The sequence below is a fragment of the Hippopotamus amphibius genome, chromosome 1, assembly GCF_030028045.1.
Source record: "Hippopotamus amphibius kiboko isolate mHipAmp2 chromosome 1, mHipAmp2.hap2, whole genome shotgun sequence".
Taxonomy (NCBI): domain Eukaryota; kingdom Metazoa; phylum Chordata; class Mammalia; order Artiodactyla; family Hippopotamidae; genus Hippopotamus; species Hippopotamus amphibius.
The window spans coordinates 61,198,210-61,217,409 of NC_080186.1; the positions used below are offsets into that span (position 1 = coordinate 61,198,210).

Below are 19,200 nucleotides of genomic sequence, written 5' to 3' on the forward strand. Positions count from 1 at the left end.
CCTTATAATTGGCCCTCTATGAGTGAGGGCAAATGTTTGTGGTTCACACATTAAAAAGAAATGACAAAATTTTTTATCTTAGTAATAATTAGGATCTATCACTTGTAATATTCTCTATCTTAAGGAAACATTTCCTAAAGGGTACTTCAAAGACTTGCTTCAAAGAAAGAGCAAATTCAGTTGTATTTTTACCGAAGATGTTTACATTTCCTCTCCACCTCCTGGTTTTAGCCACTCAAAGTGTTGCTTTACTTCAAAGAGGCTTTGGAGTCCGATTGGTTGCAGTGCAATTAGGTAAACATATTGACCACTCGTGCTTCAGATCAAATAAATATGTTACAAGTGTCTGTTTTGCCCAAATTATTCTTTCCCATTCTGGAAACTGGATCTGAAGTTGAAGGCAAAGGGAAAATGGCTCATTACCTTGGTGACTGTAAAAAAGGTGAGCCCATTTTCTTTTTGGAGGAGGGAAGAGGTAGATGGGCATATGAAAACATTTCTTTAAGTGCATGATGCCTTTGAATCAATTATTAAAGATGCTGTCATAATAAAGAGCAGTTTACTTTCTGCCTGAAAATCACTATGGCTCTGATCTGTCTCTTTGATTAGTGATTTGCATCAGAGTCACTTAGGGATTCAGACTGAACTGGACCCTTGCAAATTGGACCACTTCTATGGCTGAGCTGGAATCGTGCAGGATTCTTGGGGTTCGTAAAAATGGGAGGGCTTAGGGCTCTTTCTCCTAAAACAGAATTTTGTGAGGAATGTTCTGGACCACCTGCCCACATTTTCCTGTGGTGCCTGCGAAAAGGGACCTCAACACAGACCTGCTAAATAAGAATTCTTCCAGTTTGGCTCAGGAATCTACACTATTTGCAAGGTTTTTGGTGATGCTGCTGGACCCTAAACTTTGAGACTTACTGCCCTGAGGCCAAGGGTGTGCTGTATATCTGGTTTCACAACCTACAAAATTGGTAAACCAAGAAGCATTTTTCTGACCATTCCTCCATGGGTATCACTTTAATGTATGTTTTTACTCCACTCAGAAAAAAAAGGATTTCAGCAACCCTAAACTTTTCAATCAATTTTTTAAAAGTTTCATGGCATGAAGTTTACTTTTCTAAGTTAAAGTGAAATAAATTTAATTTTATCTTGTGATGCCTTTTGGTATTATAATGATAATAGATGAGTACACTAGGCTTAGGAGTCATTAATTCATATAGAGAATATAAGAAACTTGTTTTCAGTTATGTAGGCTAAAGAACATTTGTTGAACAGGATATAAAATAGTTACTGTTGTTTTCTCCTCATTACATGCTTGGCATAGTGCCTGGCAAATAGTAAATGATCCAGAAGTGTTTATTTTTACTACAACCTGAGCCCTTCCTGTGATTGGGCTGCAGGATATCTGTATTAGGATGGTTTTGCTAAAGCCAATTTTATTTCACATTCTGGGAAAAGCGCAGTTAGTTTCTTTTCTTTCAGATGTCACTTTCAATAAGCTTTCTTATCTCCCATTGTTGCTGGCCTGGTTATGCTGATTGTCAGTCAACAACCTTCCTTATGCAATCACTAGGTGTCAAACGCTGTACCCGAAGTTGAGGGGCTCCAGGGATTTCAACATTACCCTAAAGCCTAGGTTCCAGTGTGTCCTGGGCTTTTACTAGAAACAGCAAAGTAATGTCATGGAAGGAAGCACAATGAATTCAGTGGGTGGAGAAAACACAAACTGGGCAGAATGTTTTTTCACATTACCCACTTTTGAAGTCCAAGTAGTACAATGTTATGAAAATATCACGTCTCCCTCACAACATAATTACCTCTATATAGTAGAAAATGGTAGAAAATCTCTTCATTGTAATTTGGCCACGTATAGTGAGTTCTTTACTTGGTAATGGGCTTCTTATTTTATGGTTGAAAATTTGCATTCATTCATCCAATAATCCTAGAAAATATCAGTCTTTTTTTAATTTAAGTGTAGTTTACAATGTTGTGTTAATTACTGCTGTATAGCAAAGTGATTCAGTTATACAAACATTCTTTTTTTTAATAGTCTTTTCCATTATGGTTTATCATAGGATACTGAATATAGTTCCCTGTGCTACACAGTAGGACCTTGTTGTTTATCCATTTTCTATATAAAAGCTTATATCCGCTAACCCCAGCCTCCTTCTCCATCCCTCCGCTAACCCACTCCTCTTTGGCAACCACCAGTCTGTTCTCTATGTCCGTGATTCTGTTTCCATTTCATAGATATGTTCCTTTGGGTCATATTTTAGACTCCACACACACAAGTGATATCATATGATGTCTTTCTCGTTCTAGCTTACTCAGTTTTGATCTTTTCAAATTTTGCCTCTTCCACATTCTATCATATCTTTCTAGTACATTTTTTATACTACTCTTTAAAATATTTTTACTTGAGGTATAGTTGATTTACAATGCTGTGTTAGTTTTAGGTGTACAGCAAAGTGATTCAGAGATATGTATATATATTTCCAAATTCTTTTTCCATGTAGTTATTACAAAATATTGAATAGAATTCCCTGTGCCATACAGTTGGTCCTTGTTTATAAATTTTATATATAGTAGTGTGTATATGTTACTCCCAAGTTCTTAGTTTATCCCTGCCCCCAACCTTTCCCCTTTGGCAACCATAAGTTTAGTTTTCTATGTCTGTGAGTCTGTTTCTGTTTTGTAAATAAGTTCATTTCTAGTACATTTTATGTCTCTTTCATATATTCTATCTCATGTGTGTCTGCTTTAATCTCTGACTCTTTATTTGGATCAGTCTCCCAGTTCTCTAATTCTCTCTTTGGCAAGATTAATCTGTTACTTTATCTCTTACAAATAAGTAATTCTTTCTTCAGCTGTGTTCAGTCTGTTCCTTAATCCACTTATTAGTGCATTTCTAGAAGTTCTGTTGGGTTCTTTTTCAAATGTTCTTGATCTTTTTTATAGTTCCTTACTTCTTGCTCAAGAGAAGCTATTCAATCTTCTCTTTCATTTCTGTAAATATATTAAATACATGATTTTATATTTTGTGTCTGATAATTCAAGTACCTGAAGTCTTTACAGGTCAGACGTTGCTATCTGTTATTTCTATGACTCTCTCTCATGATACCTTGCTACCATGTGTAACTTTGATTTTTGGTTGTGAGTTCATGTTCCTGAAATCCTGTGTGTGAGAACTGAGGTTGAGATAAAGTTGGGTTTCTCCAGATCCTGGTCTGTGCTGACTTCATAAAAGTGCAATCATCCTGTGAGCACTCCTGGGAGTTAGACTGCTGGCTTTATTTATCCTCAATAACTTTTTGAAATATGATTTACATACCATAAAATTTTCATATTTAAGTTTATTTCTGTTCAAACTGTTAAAAGATGGTTAATATATGGAGTAAAATCTAGAATGTGACAGACTGAAAGAAAAGGTTGATCTGCTTGTTGCATCATTTTCATGAAACGGGATGAGACAAAATGACTCAGGTATTTATAAAATAAAGAATTGTTTGTGAAAAATGTGGTTAAAGGGAAATATAAGTAGGATAAATGGAAGAGGACCAGACAATTTTATTTGGTTAATTCCTTCTCATCATTCAAGGGGCTTTGTGGATGCCAGTTTCTCCTGGAAGCCATCCTCCATCTCTCTCAATCTGGCTTAGGTGTCTCTGCAATATAGTTCCAGAACCCACTGTATTTTTTCAATTAGACTAATTATCACAATGTGTTCTAATTACCTGGTAACTTTTCTGAGGTTGCTCCAGAGAGCAGAGGTCAGCAAATTCCTGTGGGTCAAATCTGGCCCACTGTCTCTTTCTGTAAATAAAGCTTTGTTGGAACACAGCCACACTCATTCATTTATGTACTTTGTATAGCTACTTTATGCCATTATGGCTGAGCTGAGTAGTTGTAACAGAGATCATATAGCCTGCAAAACCTAAAATACTTTTTGATTCTTTACCAGAAAGGTTTATTCTACTCTAAAGTTTATTCTAATCTCTGTCAGGGCAGAATAATGGCTGCCTTGTTTGCTGTTGTATCTCCAGCACTTACCACGGTGCTTGTCACTGGAAGGGGCTACATAAATAGAGATGAATGTATGAATTGAAGGCAAAAGGTTTCAGAAACTTGTATTTTGGGGTTATGCAGATTTTAGAATGAATTAAATCTAATCAGAGAAATAAGTAAAAGTGGGTATGTAGGTAAAATCCCATTATAAAGAACTTCATTATAATATTATATCAGGGAGCATCATAAAAATAATCAGGCAAACCTGGGTTCCATGCCAGGCCTTACCTCTCATTAGCCAATGGTTTTGACCAAACTATTTAACCTTATGAGTGTCAGCTTCCTTTTCTAAAGGTGGGACTCATGAGCTGTACTGTATAAAATGCTATTAGGATTCGGTGAGACGCTATGTACGTAGCCTCCAGCACATAATTGGTGCTCATTAAGTGTTGGTTCCTTCTTACCTTGTTTTCTTTTCTCCCATGATGCATTTATTTCTTTGTCCTTGCAGATGGACTGAAAACAGTCCTTTAGTGATATGGTTCTAATGACCACAAATAAGCCTCCATTACTCATGTTTTCAGTGATCCTGATCCAGATAAAAGTCAATGTTCAACTCAAAAGTGGTGCCCTGTTGTTGAAGGCTTGAAGCTGAATTTTCATCCTGCCCTAAAGGGCAATCACGCTTTTTTCCTCCCCTAACTTTATGGTTTAAGCATCCCTGCAATAAACACAGAATCTATCTGAACTTAGCTTTTATCTGTAATTTAGAAAAATGACTGAAGTGCTAGAAATACCAATGGTTTGAGCAGGGGGCATCTCTCCATGTTGGGTAAGTTCTGCCTAGTATAGTGTAGGCAGAATAAGACTCTTCAATCTCAGGAGGGCCCTTTCCACTATACCAGTCTGCCTGTCAGCTGTGTGACATTGGGAAGCTCGCTTAACATCACTGATAAAATAAGAGTTCTGTCCACCAAATCACAGGGCTTTGTGAGGAATAGATAAGATAATGTAGGTCTTTAATGGATGGAAGATTTTTAAATGTAAAGAAATGCAAGTTTCTGCAGTAGCATGCCCACTTCCCTCCTTCTGTAGGGACTCTGATGTAGTGAGAAAGCACGTCTCACTTTGGGGCAAATGGGCTATTTTCTCCTCCTCCCTCTGTAACCCAGTAACTGTGTGACCTTGGCAAGTTACCTAACCCTAGTGTCTTCCTTTGTAAACTTGGTTAAGGATATCTATTTCACAGGGTTCTTGTAAAGGGTTAGAAGAAATCATATATGCAAATTTCCCATCAAACCCTCACTACATGGTTGCTGTTCTTATTTTTATTTTCAAGTCTTATACATTAAGAAAGAGAAATCTTTCAGTGTATACATTTCAGTAGAATTTCCTTCCAACTGCATATGTGGAGGTCTCCATCAATTCTTTGTTGTGGTTTCCTGCCCCTAACCCTAGAGGCTTCTGAGGACTTGTTCCAGTTCCCTGCCCTAAGGCTGTTGGTACTATGGAGAGACTGGCAAGAAGAAAATTAGCATTTCCCTTGGCATTTAGTGATGTCTCTCTTCCTTTGTAATAGGCAGAAGTATGAAAATAACTGAGCACCTGTAAATGCAGTCTTCATTAGGCGACAGGTCACCCTTTCTACAATAATTATGCATGAGTCATTATATTATGCTTGAAACATCTGCTTGACAAATCCCTTTAGAGCCACACTTTGAACATAACTCAAGGCATATCCCCTCTTGAGAGTAAAAATAAGCCACTCTACAGCCTAAAGCAACATGACATTTCCTAGCAGATATCAATATTTTCCATCTGACATTTAGTTGATCCTAAGCAACCAAAAAAATACCAGATGCCTCTAAAGTTATTATTCATCATTATGGTTCTTATCGTTACGTGTTATTAAGATCTACCAAAGTGGTATTAAGGTGGTTCATATGAGTGCTTCTTTTCCTCTTATTAGTTCAACATTTTTCTCAGAAGTCTTCTTGTTCACAAATGCCCAAGAAAATAGCCAGGCAAAGGAAAAACCTAGGCAGAGAACTGAAAGAACTTCTCCAGCACATTCCAAAGATAGAGAGGGAGGCATGTCTCCACATATAGTTCTTCTATCTTTCACTGCACACTGCAACTGAATTGATATTTATACATGCATGATGGGTCCAAAATAGAAACACTTCTGTATTTTCCTCTGTTATGGAGGGTAGAGATATGCTTACAAAACTCTTCTAATATTTGAGAGAAAATTCTAGTCATTTTAAAATTTAAATTTATAAAAGTTTTCCCTTATCTTTCTTAATATTTTTCCACCTCACATCCATCTACTGGGGCTTACAGACCTTAACAGACTTCAGGCTAAGAACTCCTAGACTTGTAGTGACAACCTACATCGCTTTCAATATGACCTGGAAATAAGAGAACACTAAGTATCTCATTGCAGAAGTGAAAATGCCTAAGATTTATTTAAAATGTCTTGAGAGTTCTCGCCAACATTACTGAGGCAATCAGTGTTTCTCTCTCCCTTTATATTTCAAGACATAAGAAAAGGGAATTTTTCTTGTGTAGAGCCAAGTATAGATTTACTCCTACTGATATTTTGTCCAGAATATTACTCTAGGAAATTGTTTCCTTTTATAACTTTGTTCCCTCAAGCCACACAAGCCTGAGGAAAGACAACCAAAGTATGAAGGCGGAAGTAGGCCGTATCATAGCAGCAGTCTTTGATTTTAGCCACCCAACTCTGGATTGGTGTACAGTATGAGTATTTCTCTCTAACAGTAACTGGAAGGACTCTTTGATGCAAAATATGATATGTAATTATTGTTTAGCAATGATAATCATAGCTAACACTTATTGAACATTAATTATTTGCCAGGCACTTTTCTAAGTGCTTTTTTTTTTTGTCATGTAATCCTCACAGCAATCTTGATAGATGGGCACTAATATTATTAATTTTATAAATGAAGAAGTTTGCCTCCATTCACAGAGTTACTAATGTGGCAGAACAGAGACTCACACTTGGCCTGTCTGACTCCATCCTCTCAGCTCCTGCCCACCCTCCAGATGAGAGCAACCTTGGTATTTTACCGTACGGTTATCTAGGACGTGGATCTCTGCCCCACACTGTGCATTACACACCATAGGATTCTGGCCCCTACTTCTGGTTTCTCAGACTACAGAACTGGGGAGGCCTTGCTGAGGAAAACAGCCTCAGTCTGGCCTGGGCCATTATCTGCTCTGTCAGGGCCTGTTGAGGGACTCTAGGGGGTCCCACGCCGTTCTTGTGCCATCCTGCTCCAGCCTCAGATGGTTATGTCTTCTTTATTCTGACTCATTGCTCAGTAAACATGATTACTCAGCCTTTGCTGAGGCATCAAGGCCCAGGAAGGAGCTCGCTAAGGAGTGTTGACTTCTGCATGTGTCACGCATGAACCCCAGGATAGCTGCACAGTGCTAGAATGCTCTGTTTCATCAGCAGTGTGAACACTTTGTGCTGTGGCACTAACTTTGTCTCCCTCAATTCTGCCTGTCCTAGTCCTTTATTCTCCAGCCAGCTGTGCCTGTGATTTCCAGGCTGTGGTGATCAGAGGGCAGAAGTTGCCTTCCCCACTTTTCTAGGAAGAGGAACTTCCTGATTGGGGTCTGAGCTGAAGCAGCTCTTCCTGTATTGAAATCTTTGGGGTATTTTCATGAACTACTCCGTGCCACTACACAAGAGGTACAGGTGGTGGGGCAGTATTCAGTCATTCAGGATACATTTATTAACCACCTATTTATGTTCCAAGAACTCTACTGAGCAGTGGGGTTGCCATGGCAATGAAGATAGACATTGTTTCTGCTTTCCTAGTTTACTGTTTTTGAACAAGTCAGACACATGAAGAGGCTATTGTAATTCAGTCTGATAAAGACTCTGATAAGGTAATAACAAAGCATTTTGAGAGCACATAGAAGGGTCACCTACTCCAGACTTGAAGGGCTGGGGCAGGTTACCTAGTAGAAGTGACATCTGAGACTTAAAGAAGTCGAGTCACAAGAAGTTAGGCAAGGAAAGAGATTGGTAGCTGGGTAGCGAGGAAGAGAAAGAATGTTTAAGAAAGAAGTAACAGCATATTCAAAGGCCTTCAGGCAGAGAAGAAAGCATGCAGAACCTGGGTGACCACAATTAGCTCAGGATAGCTGAAGCAGAGTATGAAATAGGCTGTGGCAAGATATGAAGCTGGATCGATGAGCAGGGGCAGGGATATGAAGAATAGCTGTCATTTACTCTTTCTCTGTATCTCACGGATACCACTTGCTTTCAACTTGGGTACTTAGTGGCAGGGGATGGGACTGAAGAGTAACATTTGTTGAGTCCTGCTGTGTGCTGCGGATGATGGAAGGTCTCAAAGATGTTTGGTCCTGGACCCCAGCCCATACCATCCAGGGATTTCAAGCCAGCCAAGTGCCTCCCTGCCCTGGGTAGAATCCTTTGTGGTTCAAGACATGCCAGAGTCTTCCTTCTGCTGTTTGCAGCAATGCTCCCCGCTCTAAAAACTAGTGCCCTTACTCAAGTTCCCCTCCGCTATCTCTGCTGCTGCTGCATCCACAGCTGGGCCTGACATGGCCCATTTTACTGGGCTTGACCTCACTGCACCACCAGGTACCAGGGACTGAGCCAGCCCTTTCACATTCACCAGCAACTCTACTTGTAGGGGTAGTTGTCTCCATCTGTACAAAGAGGGAAACTGAGGCTCGGGGACATCAAATGATTTGTCACAAGCCACAAAGATATAAGTGGCAAGGCAGAGTTTGGACCTGGTCTGATTTCAAAGCCACTACAGTCACACAACTGTGCCTCTTTCACTGTCTGCATTATAAGTTCTTATTAGGATCCTTTAAGTCTACTCTTTAGGTTTTATTATTGATACTTTTCTTGAAGATGAATCCCCCAAAGATTGGGTCAGAGGCTTCTAAGGGGCCTCTCCAAGAGTTGTCCCTTACATGTGTCCCTCCTACAGAGGGAGCACTGAATTCAGACACCATAGACCCTCAGGGTATGTTCAATAACCAACAGCAGCATGCCCCACCAGGCTCTATCCCCAAGATTTAAGGCAGCCTTCACCACCCCACTTTGATTAAGAGTATGACAATAATTTCTGATGTTGGCTAGTATTTTTAAATTCCTCGCAAGGGATCTGGTGATTTTTTTATGCAGGTAGATATTTAGGCAGCCCTTGGCCTATCTGAGCATATCGCCTACGTGTGATTAGTGGGTGAGGCTTCTTCTTTGTGACCCTCTCCAGACGCTTACTGCATGTTGTCTTTGATTTACTTTTATTTTTGTCACTTTTTCTCATTCCCGTTTTCATGTTAATTTTCATGCTAAATAAAATAGGTTTTCCTGTCCCTCTGCTCCCTCCTGCCTCTTCTCTCAAATACCAGTAAAGCCCAGGGACAAGTCTTATAGAGCCTAGCAGTAGAGATGGACCTATTCACTAGTGATGGCTCCAGTTTCAGACAGGGGTACTAATAAATCAATCACAGGCTTTTATTAAGTGCTTTTTCTCTAAAAACATAGCTTTCCTCCCAGCCAGATGGCCCTAGCTCTGCACTGCTGAAGGTCGCCTAGACCCTGTCACTAATTACTCTTCTTCCTGGTAGCAAGTAGAAGAAGCAATTTTCAAATTGCTTTTTATTGATCACAGGGCAGTTTCTCCAGAATACTACTCTATAAAAAAAAGGGATATAATTATTTCCAGTTAACACAGTCAAAACATTTTACAGAAGAAGGCAGTTTACATGGTAGTTAGAAGTACACATGTTGGAGTCAACAGAACTGAGGGTGAATTCTTATCTCTATCCTTTACTAACTAGGGCAAGTCACTTAAATTCTTTGAACCTCAGTTTCTCCCTCTGCAAAATGGGAATAATATTAGTTTGTAGAGCTGATATAAAGATTAAATTCATAGAGATTAAATAAGACAGAGTAAATAGTTTGGCTCAGGAGGTACTGTTATTATTATTGTTGCTTATTATTAGCAAGAAAGCCATCTACCTGTCTCTCTTCAGGCCAACCTGATATATTTTCATCTGTTCCTTGGGATTCTCTTTTCTCCATACAAATTCTCATCCTCCTTCAAAGGTAGGGCATGATCTTGCTTTCATGAATACTCTGACTCTTACCCTTCATAACTACATGATAAAATTAAGGCTTAAAGAAATTGCAGTTAACTTCTGTCTTCATTTAGCCTTCTTCATTAAGATGACTGTTTTCATTGCAGAATGATGAGGTGGAGTTTGTCCGAACTGGCTATGGGAAGGATATGATAAAAATTCTCCGTATTCAGCGAGATGGAAAATTTCACAGCATTAAAGAAGTGGCAACTTCAGTGCAACTTACTCTGAGCTCCAAAAAAGAATACCTGCATGGAGACAATTCAGACATCATCCCTACAGACACCATCAAGAACACAGTTCACGTCCTGGCAAAGTTCAAAGGCGTATGTGTCATTCTTCTTCTTAGATGCTGCCTGCCTAGATGCAGAATTCACTGTACCATAATATGAAGATAGTACTTGCTTATTTCAAGTTCCTTGTACTTTTTAACCCTATTTTTACATTTAAGCCACTGAGAAACTTTCTTTTCTATTCTAAAATTATCAGCTTTACAGAAAATTTTGCTTTTTTTTTTTAAGTTCTTTATTGGAATATAATTGCTTTACACTTTTGTACCAGTTTTTGAGGTACACTAAAGTGAATCAGCTGTATATCCCCAAATCCCCTCCCTCCACAACTCTCTCCCACCCTCCCTGTTCCTGGCCCTCTAAGGCATCACCCATCATCCAGTTGATCTCCCTTTGCTATACAGCAACTTCCCATTAGCGAATTATTTTACAGTTGGTAGTATATATATGTCTAGGCTACTCTCTCACTTTGTCCCAGCTTCCCCTTTGCTCCCTGCCCCCCCAACCTCATGTCCTCCAGTCCATTCTCTGCATCTGCAACCTTATTCTTGCCCTGCCACTGGGTTCATCAGCACCATTTTTTTTTTATTCCGTATATATGAGTTAGCATAAAGTATTTGTTTTTCTCTTTCTGGATTACTTCACTCTGTAAGGCAGACTCTAGGTCTATCCATCTCAATACATATACCTCCATTTTATTCCTTTTTAAGACTGAGTAATATTCCATTGCATATATGTGCCACATCTTCTTTATCCATTCATCTGCTGATGGGCATTTAGGTTGCTTCCATGTCCTGGCTATTGTAAATAGTGCTGCAATGAACATTACGGTACATGTTTCTTTTTCGATGATGGTTTTCTCTGGGTATATGCCCAGGAGTGGGATTACTGGGTCATATGGTAGTTCCATTTTTAGTTTTTTAAGGAACCTCCATACTGTTTTCCATAGTGGCTGTATCAACTTACATTCCCACCAACAGTGCAGGAGATTTCCCTTTTCTCCACACCCTCTCCAACATTTGTTGTTTCCAGACTTTGTGATGATGGCCATTCTGATTGGTGTGAGGTGATACCTCATTGTGGCTTTGACTTGCATTTCTCTAATGATGAGTGATGTTGAGCATCTTTTCATGTATTTATTGGCCATCTGTATGTTTTCTTTGGAGAAATGTCTATTTAGGTCTTCTGCCTATTTGTGGATTGGGTTATTTGCTTTTTTGGTATTAAGCTGTATGAGCTGCTTACATATTTTGGAGATTAATCCTTTGTCCATTGTTTTGTTGGCAAGTATTTTCTCCTATTCTGGGGGTTGTTTTCTTGTCTTGTTTATGATTTCTTTCACTATGCAAAAGCTTTTAAGTTTCATGAGGTCCCATTTGTTTATTCTTGATTTTATTTCCATTATTTTGGGAGGTGGATCAAAAAGGATCTTGCTTTGATGTACGTCAGAGTGTTCTGCCTATGTTTTCCTCTAGGAGTTTGATAGTGTCTGGCCTTACATGTAGGTCTTTAATCCATTTTGAGTTTCTTTTTGTGTATGGTGTTAGGAAGTGTTCTAATTTCATTCTTTTACATGTTGCTGTCCAATTTTCCGAGCACCACTTATTGAAGAGGCTGTCTTTTTTCCATTGTATATCTTGCCTCCTTTGTCAAAGATAAGGTGCCCATATGTGTGTGGGTTTACCTCTGGGTTCTCTATTCTGTTCCATTGATCTTCCCTTCTATTTTTGTGCCAGTACCATACTGTCTTGATCACTATGGCCTTGTAGTATAGTTTGAAGTCAGGAAGCCTAATTCCACCAATTTTGTCTTTCCTTCTCAAGATTGTTTTGGCTATTTGGGGTCTTTTGCATTTCCATATAAATCGTAAGATTTCTTGCTCTAGTTCTGTGAAAAATGCCCTTGGTAATTTGATAGAGATTGCATTGAATCTGTACATTGTTTTGGGTAGTACAGTCATTTTCACAATGTTGATTCTTCCAATCCAGGAACATGGTATGTCTCTCCATCTGTTTGTATCATCTTTGATTTCTTTCATCAGTGTCTTATACTTTTCTGCATACAGGTCTTTTGCCTCCTTAGGCAGGTTTATTCCTAGGTATTTTATTCTTTTGGTTGCAATGGTAAATGGGAATGTTTCCTTAATTTCCCTTTCTGCTCTTTCATTGTTAGTGTATAGCAATGCAAGAGATTTCTGTGCATTAATTTTGTATCCTGCTACTTTACTAAATTCATCGATTAGTGCTAGAAGTTTTCTAGTAGAATCTTTAGGGTTTTCCATGTATAATATCATGTCATCTGCAAAGAGCGACAATTTTACTGCTTCTTTTCCAAGTTGGATTCCTTTTATTTCTTTTTCTTCTCTGATTGCTGTGGCTAACACTTCTAAAACTATGTTGAATAATAATGGTGAGAGTGGGCACCCTTGTCTTCTTCCTGCTCTTAGAGGGAATACTTTCAGTTTTTCATCATTTAGAGTGATGTTGGCTGTTGGTTTCTCATATATGGCTTTTATCATGTTGAGGTAATTTCCTTCTATGCCCATTTTCTGGAGATTTTTATCATAAATGGATGCTGAATTTTGTCACAATTTTTTTTTTGCATCTATTGAGATTATCATATTGTTTTTATCCTTCAATTTGTTGATATGATGTATCACATTGATTGATTTGTGTATATTGAAGCATCCTTGCATTCCAGGGATAAACCCCACTTGATCATGGTGTATGATTATTTTAATGTGCTGTTGGATTCTGTTAGCTAGTATTTTGTTGAGGATTTTTGCATCTATATTCATCAGTGATATTGGCCTGTAACTTTCTTTTTTTGTGACATCTTTGCCTGGTTTTGGTGTCAGGGTGATGGTGGCCTTGTAGAATGAGTTTGGGAGTGTCCCTCCTTCTGCTATATTTTGGAAGAGTTTGAGAAGGATAGGTATTAGCTCTTCTCTAAGTGTTTGATAGAATTCGCCTGTAAATCCATCTGGTTCGGGGCTTTTGTTTGTTGAGAGATTTTTAATAACAGTCTCAATTTCAGTGCTTGAGATTGGTCTGTTCATATTTTCTTTTTTCTTCCTGGTTCAGTCTTGGAAGATTGTATTTTTCTAAGAATTTATCCATTTCTTCCAGGTTATCCAATTTATTGGCATATAGTTGCTTGTAGTAGTCTCTCATGATCTTTCGTATTTCTGAGGTGTCCGTTGTTACTTCTCCTTTTTCATTTCTAATTCTGTTGATCTGCGTCTTCTCCCTTTTTTTCCTGATGAGTCTGGCTAATGGTTTATCAATTTTGTTTATCTTCTCAAAGAACCAGCTTTTAGTTTCATTAATCTTTGCTGTTGTTTCCTTCCTTTCTTTTTCATTTATTTCTGCTCTGATCTTTATGATTTCTTTCCTTCTGCTCCCTTTGAGGTTTCTTTGTTCTTCTTTCTCTACTTGTTTTAGATGCAAGGTTATGTTGTTTATTTGATATTTTTCTTGTTTCTTGAGGTAGGACTGTATTGCTATAAACTTCCCTCTTAGAACTGCTTTTGCTGCATCCCATAGGTTTTGGGTTGTTGTGTTTTCATTGTCATTTGTTTCTAGATATTGTTTGATTTCCTCTTTGATTTCTTTAGTGATTTCTGGTTGCTTAACAGTGTATTGTTTAGCCTCCATGTGCTTGTATTTTTTACAGTTTTTTCCTGTAATTGATATCTAGTCTCATGGTGTTGTGGTCAGAGAAGATGCTTGATATAATTTCAATTTTCTTGAATTTACCGAGGCTTGATTTGTAACCCAAGATGTGATCTATCCTGGAAAATATTCCGTGTGCACTTGAGAAGAAAGTGTATTCTGTAGGATAGAATGTCCTATAAATATCAATTAAGTCGAGATGGTCTAATGTGTCATTTAAAGCTGTGTGTCCTTATTTATTTTCTGTTTGGATGATCTGTCCATTGATGTAAGTGGGGTGTTCAAGTCTCCTACTATTATTGTGTTACTGTCGATGCCCCCTTTTATGGCTGTTAGCTTTTGCCTTATGTATTGAGGTACTCCTATGTTGGATGCATAGATATTTACAATTGTTATATGTTCTTCTTGGATGGATCCCTTGATCATTATGTAGTGTCCTTCCTTGTCTCTTGTAATAGTCTTTACTTTCAAGTCTAATGTGTCTGATATGAGTATTGCTACTCCAGCTTTCTTTTGACTTCCATTTGCATGGAATATCTTTTCCCATCCCTTTACTTTCAGTCTATATGTATCCCTTGGTCTGAAGTGGGTTTCTTGTAGACAGCACATGTAAGGATCTTGTTTTTGTATCCATTCAGCCAGTCTGTGTCTTTTGGTTGGAGCATTTAATCCATTTACATTTAAGGTGATTATTGACATGTGTGTTCCTTTTACCATCTTCTTAATTGTTTTGGGTTTGTTTTTGTAGGTCTTTTCCTTCTCTTGTGTTTCCTGCTTAGAAAAGTTCCATTAGAAATTGCTGTAAGGCTGGTTTTGTGGTGCTGAATTCTCTCAACTTTTGCTTGTCTGTAAATAAAGCTTTTGATTTCTCTGTCAAATCTGAATGAGATTCTTGCTGGGTAGAGTATTCTTGGCTGTAGGTTTTTCTCTTTCAGCACTTTCAGTATATCCTGCCATTCCCTTCTGGCCTGCAGAGTTTCTGCAGAAAGATGAGCTGTTATCCTTATGGGTTTTCCCTTATATGTTATTTGTTGCTTTTCTCTTGCTGCTTTTAATATTTTTTCTTTGTGTTTAATTTTCATTCACTTGATTCATATGTGCCTTGGTGTATTTCTCCTTGGGTTTATTCTGTATGGGACTCTGCACTTCTTGGACTTGATTAATTATTTCCTTTCCCATGTTGGGGAAGTTTTCCACTATAACCTCTTCAAATATTTTCTCAGACCCTTTCTTTTTTTCTTCTTCTGGGATGCCTATGATTCAAGTGTTGGTGCACTTAATGTTGTCACCAAGGTCTCTGAGACTGTCTTCCATTCTTTTTATTCTTTTTTCTCTTTCCTGCTCTGTGGCAGTTATTTCCCTCATTCTGTCTTCCAACTCACTTATTCATTCTTCTGCCTCAGTTATTCTGCTGTTTATACCATCTAGAGTATTTTTAATTTTGGTTATTTTGTTGTCCATTACTGTTTGTTTGCTCTTTAGTTCTTCTGAGTCCTTATTAACTATTTCTTGTATTTTCTATATTTTGTTATCAAGATTTTGCATCATCTTTACTATCATCACTCTGAATACTTTCTCAGGAAATTTTCCTATTTCCTCTTCATTTATTTGGTCTTGAGGATTTTTTTCCTGCTCCTTTGCCTGCATGGTGTTTCTTTGTTTTCTCATTTTGTCTAATTTATAGGATTTGCTGTCTCCTTTCCCTATGCTGCCTAATAGTAATTCCTCTTGTTTCTGCCCTCTGCCCCCTGTGGTGGGGTTTGTTCACTGTCTTGAGTAGGCTTCCTGGTGGGGGGGTCTGGTGTCTGCTTTCCAGTGCGTGGCTCTGTGTCTTTTCTCTTTGATGAGCAGGGCCATGTCAGGTGGTGTATGTTAGGGCATCTGCGAGGTTAATATGGCCTTAGGTAGTCTGTGTGCTGATGGGTGGGTTTGTGTTCCTGCCTTGTTTGTAGTTTGATGTGAGGTGTCCAGCACTGGCAGTTGCAGACAGTTGGATGAAGCCGGGTCTTAGACTCTGATACAGGGCTCCGTGAAAGCTCTCTGCAGTTAATCTCTCCTGTGTCTGAGGACTCCCTAGTAGTGTAGCATCCTGGATTCAGTGCTCCATTGTAGATAGAGTGACGATATAATTTCTTATCCAAACCAGGATACTTTTGAGAGTGAAATGGGATGCTTATTAATAATTATTCTGAGACAACAGGTATAAAACAAAACTATCCTGGGGAAACCTGTATAGTCTACTTTAATTATAGGCAAAGCCATAAATAATCTGTAGACTGTACTAGGACCATAAAACATCACCTAGAGATTAATATGAAGAGTCTGGGTGGAATTAGGTAGCAGCTTTATAGGGGTAGAGAGCTGGGGATGGTCAATAGAAGGCCTATTTGCAAGGCAAGGAAGCTGAAGTGACCCTTCATTAACATTTTTTCCTTGGGGAACTGGGAGGTCTATTTGCCAGCCTCATAAAGAGGGCAGAGAGTTTTGGATTATACTGCAGTACTTTAGCTGGCATGGGTGATGACTGAATTCACTGTGAGGAGAATCTGAATGTTAAGTTCCTTTTTGCTCATCCATTGATGGACACATTCTCACCTGCACACAGGTTTCTTTTAAAAACAGGGTGGTCTCACCTGGTGATGGTGTTCCCTCAACTATACTTAGGAGCCCTTGTGAAAAACTTGGATAAAGACCAATTTATTTCTAAGATTCTTTCTAATTCTTGGTTTCTCTGATTCTAAAAAACACTTGATCAGGAAAGAGAGTCCCATGGATATTTAAAAATGATTTTTAAGTGGGGCAAGTATTTCTGGTCATTCACATTTGTTTCTTTTTACAGATCAAAACCATAGAAACTTTTGCTGTGAGTATCTGTGAGCATTTCCTTTCTTCTTTTAACCATGTCATTGGAGTTCAAGTCTATGTGGAAGAAGTCCCTTGGAAGCGTTTTGAAAAGGTTACCTCACTTATTTGTGTTCTCAGTTTAATTAAAGAAATTGGCTTTATGACATATGCTGAAATTTTACTGGAAACAATTTTTTTCTAATTTTCAGAATGGAGTTAAGCATGTCCATGCATTTATTCACACTCCCACTGGAACGCACTTCTGTGAGGTTGAACAGTTGAGAAGTGGTGAGAAAATGTTTTTCATGTTTTGATTCTGCAATAGCAATTTCAGGTTTTGTTTTGTTTTGTTTTCTCCTAAACAACTCTGTTTATTAACACCAAGGAAAACTGTGGAGAATTTTGAAGCATTTTAAATCTGAGACGGGAATGAACATTGTGACCTTGGATTACATTAAAGAATTATCTGTTATCTTAAAAATATAAAAATGAGATAATACCCTTTGCAACAAATCTGGGCATTGAGTGGGGTAAATCATTTTTATTGCATGATCTTGAGGTGAGGGCAAAAAAGTCCCAGGCTGATAAAAGCTCAAATCTCTGAATTTTTTTGACCAGTACTTTTTGTACCATACCATGCTATGATTGTAATAAACTTTATAGGAAATACCTAGAAAATAACAATCATGTTTCCTTGAAGTTTTGTCAAAACAATAAAATCACTAATGATATTATAATTACTATAGAATGAACCTCATTTAAAATAGCAGTGACAATTATACAATTCTTTCTGTTTGCCAAGAAATCTAAAAATTAACTACAGAACATAGCAAATCTTCCACTGATTTGCTGAGGTTGTCAGAGCAGAGTTCAATAATTGGCTATGAGTTAGACCAGAAGACCTCTAAGAACCATGGAGCCACCATGGTAGAAATGTCTCTATCCTAACAAAAAATAAAGTGTAATGATCATTACAAATTGAGAGTGTGGACTCTGAACTTTTTTCTTTTTCTTTTCTCTCTTCTCTTCTCTTTTCTTCTCCTCTCTTTCCCTTTCTTGCTTGTTTCTTTCATTATATTTCTTTTCCTTTCTGTATCTCTCTTTCTTCTCTAGCTCTCTTCAGTAAGAATTTGAGGTGATGTCTCATAAATGTTAGAAATATTAAAAGGTTAGTAAAATATAAGTTCCTTTCATTCTGAGTTCTGTTGTAAAATGGCTTCCCTTAGAAAGTCCTAGTGTTTTAGCTATCATTTAATATTTTTCCCTATCTGTATTAAATTCTAGACACAGCTAGGGCCTTCTCAGTGTTTGATTAATAGTTATGAAATTATTATTATATAAAGAAGACTGAATAATTACTTAAGTTGAAAAGATAATGATTTTTTTAATCCTCCAAATGTGTATTTATTTTATACATTAACTTGTTGACTGAGCTGTTTGTTAGTTAAAATGCAACTTCCTTTCTTTCCTTCCTTTTTTCTTGCTTTATGCATGTGACTTTGGAGGAGAGAGAGAAAGGTTTCCTGATTCCCCAGGCCAGCATTTTCCTACCTAAATCACACTGAATACCCCTGTAAAATAATAAACTCTATTAAACTGGCACTTCCCAGCAGAAATATAATGCAAACCACATATCTAATTTAAAATTTTTCTAGTAGTCACATTAGAAAAGTAGAAAGAAATTAATTTTAATAATACACTTCATTTAACCTAATATATCCAAAATACCACTTATATATGTAATAAGTATAAAAATTACTAATGAAATATTTAATATTATTTTAAAATTAAGTATTTGAATAACTGTGTGTATTTTAAATTTATAAGATGTCTCAATTCTCATTTACCATATTCCAAGTGCTTAATAGCCACATGTGGCTAGTGGCTACCATATTGGTTAGCTCTAAACCATTTTGAGTGATTTTTGCGATACTTAACATATTCCTTATTCCACTTTTAGTTAAGTAAAATAATAGCAGGGGCTAGAATTAGATTTCAAGAGAGCTAACTAAAAAAATAAGAGCCTGTATAAAATATACTTTTGTCATTCATTGAAATACTATTCATTCAACAATGATTTTGAGGACTTATGTATTCTAGGGGTGGTAGATTCAGAAGTGAAAAAGACATTCTCTGACCGTAGTGAGTTCACAGTAGATGAATAGTAGGAGACAGACTTATAAATAGATTTATTGCTATATGAGGGGCAAAAGACCACTATGAAG

At 37.7% G+C, this 19,200-nt stretch overlaps 1 protein-coding gene across 1 annotated transcript in view; it reads left to right on the forward strand.

The window, feature by feature from the left end:
- Positions 1 to 19,200, forward strand: part of LOC130839985 (uricase) — a 93,205-nt gene that overhangs the window by 54,140 nt on the left and 19,865 nt on the right. The window contains exons 2-4 of the mRNA XM_057714910.1: positions 10,275 to 10,493; positions 16,971 to 17,087; positions 17,185 to 17,263. Of these exons, the coding sequence (XP_057570893.1) occupies positions 10,275 to 10,493; positions 16,971 to 17,087; positions 17,185 to 17,263 (415 nt within the window). The remainder of the gene's footprint in view (positions 1 to 10,274; positions 10,494 to 16,970; positions 17,088 to 17,184; positions 17,264 to 19,200) is intronic.